General features: G+C 36.6%; 1 protein-coding gene across 1 annotated transcript; it reads left to right on the top strand.

Annotated features, from left to right (window-relative positions):
- Window positions 1-6,583: 6,583 nt before the first annotated feature.
- Window positions 6,584-7,666, top strand: LOC126703344 (uncharacterized). Its single transcript, XM_050402313.1, has one exon. The coding sequence runs from the start codon at window positions 6,584-6,586 to the stop codon at window positions 7,664-7,666; it is 1,083 nt and encodes a 360-aa protein (XP_050258270.1).
- Window positions 7,667-8,989: the final 1,323 nt, after the last annotated feature.

The following is an 8,989-nucleotide window of genomic DNA, read 5'->3' as shown; positions in this document are numbered from 1 at the left end:
CCTTCAAAATGATGAGAAGCTGTGATGCACTAGGAACATATATACTTGTAACCTGAAACACTTGCACAAAACACATTAGACCCTCAAGGTAAAGTAAGTAATAAAATGACAAGTATAATGTAACAAGTAAATTGCGATCAAGTAAACATGATGTGAAACATGTGTGCAACTTGATCATACACCAAAACAGTCATATAGAAATGACTACAATGATCACATAGCAAAGCAAATGATCATCCGAACATGCATTCAAAGAAGCACAATAGCATAGGGATATATGTATGTCTAAAGCACAAACATGATGCAATGAGAACAACAAAGCATAACTCAAAACAGCATAAAGCCAACAAGAAAACAAACAGAACAAAGTTTTCTGGTTAACACAAAGTCTTCTCCCCCTTGGTATATGCATCTCCACTATGGAAAATCTCTCCCCCTACAAATGTGCACGATAAATAGAATTTCTCCCCTAAGGATGTGCACAAGAGTCATATAGAAATGACAAAACACTCCAGTATATTCTCTAGAGTATACTCTCCCCCTTTTTGTCAGGAATAGACAAAGGGTCAAGAAGAAACGAGGGTAAGAGATGAAGGTACGAACAATGCTAATGATGCATGAGGGGTGCGAGATGAATGAGAAAATGAAGCTCAAACCTAAGACAAAGTAACATGCTACAGAGCATAAGGTAGACATGACAAGCTAGGATGAAGAAGCAAGGTCAAGACCAATGCATGACAAGGGTAGCAAAGGTGTGTGCAAGAGGTGGTTAAGTGCAATGCATGACCAATGCATGAAAAATGCACATGTGGGGTAAGGTGTGTTAAATACACAACTAATGAACCAAACATGTTCCTAATGAGGAAACATGAGAAACCCCAAAATTTGGTACTCATCGGAGTCCATACAAGCGAGAAAATGTCTAAGAGGCATTTTATCAAACACCTAGCATGCACACTATGAACAATAATGTGAAACAATGCATGAACATCATGAAATCCACCCTTAATACATGTTCTATCTGCCACAAGGGGCCAACATCCAATGCAAATTAGCAAAAGAAACCAATCCCATGAAGAAAATTGACAAAAAATAAGTTTTCCCAACCCCTATGATAAAAATTCCAACCAAGAGCACAAAACTCTTCAAAACATAATCTAAGGATCAAAATAAATGAAAAGAGTTTATAAATACCTTAGACATGTTAATGGAATGAAAAATCATTCAAATTAGTTGGGTTTTGATGTAAAAATATTGAAAGAGGGGTTTTAGAGAGGATGGGAGAGGTTTAAAACAAGTTTCCCATAAAAAGCCCTTTAAAAAGCTGTTTCTGGGCGTTTCGCGACTGGGCGAGTCGCGAGGTTCAGTCGCGAAAATTTTCGCGAGTCGCGAGTGAGCCGCGAGCAAGTCGCGAGTGAGCCGCCAAAAGCTTCTGGATGAACTCGCGACTGGGGTTTCGCGACTGGCGAGTCGCCAGCTGAGCCGCGAAAAACTCTGACACCTGTTTTTCAATTCAGAACATGTTTAAACATTGAAAAACAAAGTAAGCACTAAACATGAACTCAAAGAGTGATAAAAGTCACTTCCAAAAACATATAAAATGATCAAAAATCTTTTTGGATTGAACCATATATGATTGAGCACACACACATCACATTTAGACAAGTACAATCTAACAAATGAATAAGACATTCATTGAACATTAGGCATGTGTGTTGTGTGTGTGTATCAAATGTGGAATAGTCCTTAGTCTAGAGTGAATTTTCAATGATCAATTCAATCAAGTCATACACAACTAGTGCTAAGTCAAGTGGTTTATCTCAATTATAGAAATGAACATATATAACCTCCCACAAGAAAATGATTACATATGATGAAGCTTTTCATTTAGCTTCTTTACAATTCATAACATTTGATCATTTTGAATCAAAACATCTCATTTTGAGATCGATGCCTGAAATTTGTGATATTTCAATTTGACGAACAAGCCTTTGGCTTTTTGGGCATCATACAATTTCATTTAAGTCGCTTTTCCTTTTTCCTAGTCGAATACTAGTATTTGCGACGGCTTTTGCAGCTCATTATCTCTTTTCATTTTGAGATTTACATTTATTGAGCTCTTTAAGCAATAAAAATAAAAGAGTGGGAAGAGATATAAGCACAAGTCTACGCAAGTATCAAAACCAACATGACTATTGACTAATCATTCATGACAAGCTTGAAAATCGATTTACAACAATCACACAAAGATGTCAAGATTTTTCCCACAAAGATATAAGTGCAAAAATAACAAGCTAAGCTCGAAAATGCACAAAGCCATTTGTACAAAGGTACAAGGCCAAACTCACAAGTGATATGTGCTCAAACAAATACGATCAAACTTTTTGAATTTTTCACTTTTTATTTGGTTTTGGATTTTGACTCACACAAAATAGAAACATAAAAGTAAGATAAAAAACGAAACAATGCATACAAATAAATGCAAGATGCACAAAATGCATGAAGATATGACATTTAATGCATGAAGGGTCCTACAAAGATCGAAAGAATTAGATCAAGGACCAAAAGAGCAAAAGTTCAACCATAGGAACCCTTCCTCATCCAATCGGAACGATTGTTTGGAATGAGTGTCTCAAGAGAAGCGAGACGAGGGTTGGAAGAATGAGAACCGGAGATGCACATAGTCAAGGAGTTAAGAGCATTAAACATTTTCTTTAACAGCATGCTATTTTCACTCAAATCCAGTTTACTCTTTTTAGCACAACTTCTAAAAAACTCAAGTTTCTTTTTTTTTTTGATTCTCTCAAGAGCTTGAAACTTAGAACAATGAGGTCTTAGATGACCAAAGGCACCACAATGGTGACAAACAATGTGTTTAGGTCCACTAGGCTTTTTGGGAATGGATCTAGCAACATGGTTTTGTTCCCTCTTCAACTTATGACATTGAGGTCTTATATGACCAATCACACCACAATGGTGGCAAGTTGGAACAAACTTAGATCCATCCAAAGCCTTAGGTTGAGACCTAAACGAAGGTTTTGACTTAACAGCCTTTCTCTCCACCTTTTGATTTCTTTTATGTGGAGGAATGTACGCCGATTTGTCCTTTAAGGTAGAACACACACTAGGCACAAAATCGGGTACCACAACATGATTGCAACAAATATTATCATCCATTTTATCAATGGGTTCAGCAATCAAACACTTGGCATGCATCTTAAGAGATTCATTTTCACATTTAAGATCATCAACAAGTTTGTTAGACAAAACAAGTTTAGCATCCAAGTCCATATTCAAACATTCAAACTCTTTCAGCTTTTCAAGAGAAATTTCAGCAAGTTTTTTATATTTCTCAACCAATTTGTTGGATTCATTGAGCTTAGCAATCAAATCATCCTTTTCACAAAATAACTTGCTCAAATTCTTTTGAAACTTCTTAGCATTTTTCTTCAAGAGTTTGTCAACAACACCCATGGATTCAAATAACATGTCATCACACTTATGAGGATTAACACTCATAGAGGCATTTTCACAAACATGTGGCATGTTACATTCATCACCAACCAAATCATGCAAAGAGGCATACAAAGCACAATCCATGGCAAATAAACACAAGGGGTCAAAGATCACACTTAGGTATTTAAACCACAACAAGTGTACCCGCTCTGATACCAAATGAAAGTTCAAAAACGTGTATAAACACCCTTGAATGTTTAGACCCCCAAATACAAAATAACCAATTCAAGCTTTATGACAAACAACTAGTGTGCGGAAAATGAACATAAGCTATAAACAGAATTGGAAATCAATCTAAGCCAATTATAAATCACATCCACAGCAGAAAATAAAAGGCAAAGATAAAGGGAAGAGAGATGCAAACACAAGGACAACACACGATGTGTTATCAAAGAGGAAACCGAAGCCCTCGGTGTAAAACCTCTCCGCCGCCCTTCAAGCGGTCAATAATCGACTAGAAAATGTAGTTGGGATACATGAATAGCAATAGACCCTCCAAGCCTAATCTACCCGATGTACCTAAGCCCTCCAAGCTTCTTGCTCCAACGAGGTTGCGCCGAACCTTTTTCTTTTCTAGCTTACCGGATTCCGCTACTAGACCATAGCATCCGCCATCCTTGGCATCTTCCAATGCTTCCCAAAACTCTAAAAACACTCAACACTCTAAATGGGTGTGGGTAGTGTTTGGATATAAATCTCCTCTCAATAGGTATGACAATGAGAGAGGGAATGAGAAGAGACTACAAAGATTTCTCTCTAAGAATGAGTAGCTCTCTCTAATTGGGTGGGTGTTTTGAAGAAACCTCTCTTAGGATTTTTCTTTCTGAATAGCCACCCATACTTTGTGGGAATGAGGGGTATTTATACTGGTGTGAGAATGGAATGCGAAGAGTTAGTTTTTCCAAAAACAGGGCTGGCTGGCGACTTGACCTCGCGACTTAACTGAGTCGCGAGTTCAAGTCGCGAGCTAACTTAATGGCCAGTCTGGATTTTTGTCGTGTAGTGCTCCAGGTGGCGTGACTGTTCAGCTCCCTTGCATGCTCTGCACGTGAGCAACTTTTGGCGGCTTGCAAGCCGCGAGCCACCCGCAAGTCCTAGCCGTGAGTCTCTGCTTCACTGCACTGCCTTGAGCATTTCTTCACACTCTCTCACACACTACCCTTATATGATTCCCACCTAAATACAAGGTTTCTAAGTGCTATATTACAAGCAAATTTGTCATGGAATAAAGCCAACACATGGTTGATTAAATTCAACCTTATAGAAAACACTAGACCTTGGCTTGACTACATTCTTTTTGTTTTGTTAACCGATCGATAAAATATGACCATCTTTTGGCTGAAAAATTCATTGAACTTCTAAACCAACATATCAAACACTAATTAATTCCTGTTTCATTTTGAAACTTTTAAGGTAGTATCTAGAATTCTATATAAGTAGGTGACCGAAAGCAAGAACCCTAACAGAAACCAAATTCTCAAAGACAAGCTAGCTATAGCCACCAGATCATCACTCTAAGACGTTAAGGTGATTTTCATTACCCTTATATTTTCTATATTCTCTATATAAACGAATGATAATCTTCAGGAATGAAAAAGCACATGAAGCTCAATAATCAATTTTAACATGGCTTTTACATCGTATTAAGTGTGTTCTAGGAATCAATATATGTTTCATTTTCCATTCCTATATTTTTCAATGATAGGTAATGGACCAACTATACATATGGCATATGTGCAGTTATTTTCATTGTATAATGTATTGCACGTACTCAGATAAAAAAAAAATATATATATATATATATATGTGTGTGTGTGTGTGTGTGTGTGTGTGTGTGTGTGGCACGTACTACTAGTGGTGGGAAACTGAATTATAAACAATACAATACTGTAAGGTTGAATTTAATCAACCATCTGTTGGCTTTATTCCGTGCCAAATTTGCTTGTATTTTAGCAATTACTAACCCTGTATTTAGGTGGGATTTTTGTAAGGGTAATGAGTGAGATAGTGTGATGAAATGCTCAAGATTATTCAAGAAAAACAGAGACTCGCGACTGGATCTCGCGGGTGACTCGCGGCTGCAAGCCGTCAGAAGATGCACACGTGCCAGGCATGCTAGAAGTTGAAGCGTCATGCTAGCTGGGGCACTATAGGACAAAATAGGACAGCTGGCCGTTCAGTTATCTCGCGGTTGGATCTCGCGACTCAGTTAAGCCGTGAGTCAGCTCTGTTTTGAAAAACCTGACTCTTCACATTCCATTCTCACCCTAATATAAATACCCCTTATACCTACGAAAGAAAGAGAGCTTCCAGAGAGAATTTTGAGAGAGAAATCCTAGAGTAAAACAGGATTGATTCATCCACAATCTTCACATAAGAGACTCTTCAAATTCCTCTACTCTCTTCCTCTCCATTGTTAAATCCTTGAGGGACCTTTTACCAAAATCTTTTCTTACCATATCCATTACTGTGAGAGGGCTGTTTGGTGTTCTGGGAAGCAGTTAGGAAGAAACCAATTTACTTTGGTTGATGCTATGGTCAAGTAGCGGAATCCGGGATGTTAGAAAAGAAATAGGTTCGGTGCAACCTCATTGGAGCAAGAAGCTTGGAGGGTTTAGGTACACTGGGTAGATTAGGCTTGGAGGGTCTATTGCTGTTCATGTATCCCAACTACATTTTCTAGTGGATTACTTATCGCTTGGAGGGTGGCAAAGAGATTTTACGCCGAGGGCTTCGGTTTCCTCTTCGATAACACATCGTTGTGTTGTACTTGTGTTTGCATCTTTCTTCCCTTAATCTTTGCCTTTTATTTTCTATTGTGGATGTGATTTTAATTGGCTTAGATTGTTTACTAATTCTGTTTATAACTTGTGTTCATTTTTTACACAATATTTGTTTGTCATAAAGCTTGAATTGGTTATTTTGTAATTGAGGGTCTAAACGTTCAAGGGTGTTTTATACACTATTTGAACTTTCAAATACTATTATGAATAGGAATTTATTAGATGTTTGTTTACTGTTATATATAAGCATTAATCTTTATTTTTTTCTTTTTGTGAAGGTAGGCATGGAATTGCAAGGGGACAGTAGGCGTAGAAGTAAGAAGAAAAATTGGAGGCCGTGGTTCGAGCTCCCTGAGACTTTGCTTTGTCAAATAACTAATTGGTTAGGTGCTATTGATTATCTCATTTTTGCCTCTGTGTGTAGAACTTGGAGGCTGTATGCTTTGGCAAACAAGCAAGGGTTTATGGCATCCCAACCTCTCCTTGTAGTTCTTTTCTTACATCGGGGATCGAAAAATTTTTGTTACTTCTATAGCATTGTTGATCAAAGGTTGTTCAAGGCATTACTTCCTAGCCTTATTGGCAAAGAGCTTTTTGGGGTTTGTTTTGGGTACTTGATCATCGTAGACAAGAAAAAGATTTTAGGTTCTGAAATTTGGCTTCTGAATCCCTTTACGGGACATGAACTTTTTTTTCCTAGCCCTCCCAATCAGTTTCATTATGTCGCCCTCACTTCTTTAGCTACACCTTTGCCAGAGTTCATAATCATATGTTTTTCCCGTGAATGCTTACAGTTCCGTAGGTCCACGGATGTCAGCTGGATTCAATATAAATATGATAATCCTAATATGATTTACAGTTTTGCTCTCTTCAACGACAAGATATATATATCAAATTTTGAAGGCATTAGGGTGCTAAATCTGAATCCTCTACATCCTCATTTGACCTTGTTGAATATAAAAAACAATGCAAATGTGTATCCTAGATTGTGGCAGTTACTGTATTTTGATAAACAACTCCTTTTGATTTCTGGATGTTCTGATTTTGAAGTTTACAAGCTAAATTTTTTGAAGATGGAATTGGTGAAGATTCCTAACTTGGGAGATCAAGCATTGTTCCAGGTTGGCAGTAAGTTCTCAGCAATTAGCAACATAACAAGTTGGGAAGCTGTTGGGATCCCGCCTTCTAATAATTGCATATACAGTACTTGCGAATATGATTCTGACTACTCTGTGAAGTTCTTTGATGGTAGATGCCCCCAGTCTTTCCCAATCTTGCGAGGAGAACGTTACATACCACCTAGATGTAATAAATTATGGTATTATCCTCATCAGTCTTGTCGTGTGGATCCTCTCTGTGAAGACTAGTTTGGATTTCTACTTATTCATCATCCCTACCATTTATGTATTGAATTTATCATTTAGACAAGAGTTTTGAAGGTTTTTATTTATATTGTTCTTCTTCATTTCCCTTATTTACTTTCGCAGTACTTTTTTTTTCTTTTTCCATTATGATATGATCATTTAAGATATTTCCCTGTAGTGGCGATTCCAAGAATTTTGTTTAGGGTGTTCTTTAAGAAACATAAATTACACAAATCTTATTTCTTTTTAGCCTTTAGGTAATTTGGTTTGATTCAATGTTATTACTTTCATTCCGTTTTGGCTGTAATGGGTGGAAAATACTGTGCCGGTTAAACAAACCGAAACAGTAACCCACCCTATTCCACTTCGGAAAAATTTTTGGGTCATTCAGGTCTATTTTGGGTGTTTCAGTAAATATAGGCCGAAATTTAAGATTCGGCTGGCATGAAGTTTGTGCTTAAAAAAAAAAAATTGTACTTAAAACCAAAACAAATTTGTATTCTGTAAACCAAAAAACCACAAAAGGAAAAAAAAATGAAAAGAAAAGAAATGAATAAAGGTACCTGTACTACTAAAACAAAATCGTATTGAGAAATTTGAGACTCAAAACTTGAGAAGAGGCACTGCCACATTGGTACTACTATAAGACATAGAAGTTACAAACAAGTAGGAAGGCAAAACGTAGATGTAAAAGTGTAGATGAAGATGTGATAAAATTTTAAAGTATGAAGTGTAAAAATTGAGGTGACAAAAGACGTGTGTGGTTAAGAATAAACAAGAAAAAATAATTAAAAATGAGAAGTAATATATATATGTTAGGTGAGGAAAAATAATACTGTAATAAAAAATAATAAAAGGTTGAATATTGTGTTGTATTGGGTATTATGCTTAGTCGAAGGAATCAAGCCACTGCCAAGCTTGCAGTAGTTTTATTATAATTTTTTTTTCCAGATTTTAGTTCAATTTTTTTTTTTGAGTTTTTCCTTCTTGCTTAAAAGACCTCAATATATTGTTAAGTTGCTCAAATTATGGACCAAAATTTAATTTTATAGATTTAAAAAAAATTCAGGATGGTCCTAATTTTTTTTTTAAAGGCAAATAAAATATATAACTTTTTTTTTTTTTTTTAGGTCAGGGTGGTCCTAGGACCACCCTGGCCATAAGGTGGCGCCGCCACCGATTCCCTGCAATTAGGGTAGCTAAAGGATTTATCACACGTGCATTCAATCCAAGTCAATATAGGGTGAATGCTAGTTTGTTGAGGAGTTGCTTTAGGCACATGTGATAAAATACTAATTATTATGCTTTAATAAGTTAAAAAAATAA

The sequence above is a fragment of the Quercus robur genome, chromosome 2, assembly GCF_932294415.1.
Source record: "Quercus robur chromosome 2, dhQueRobu3.1, whole genome shotgun sequence".
In the NCBI taxonomy this organism is placed as follows: domain Eukaryota; kingdom Viridiplantae; phylum Streptophyta; class Magnoliopsida; order Fagales; family Fagaceae; genus Quercus; species Quercus robur.
The sequence above is the reverse complement of the archived record's forward strand: the minus strand, read 5'-3'. Positions and strand labels throughout refer to the sequence as shown.

Excerpts from the sequence above, each read along its gene's own strand:
- LOC126703344 (XM_050402313.1), top strand. The coding sequence starts at position 6,584 with ATGGAATTGCAAGGGGACAGTAGGCGTAGAAGTAAGAAGAAAAATTGG.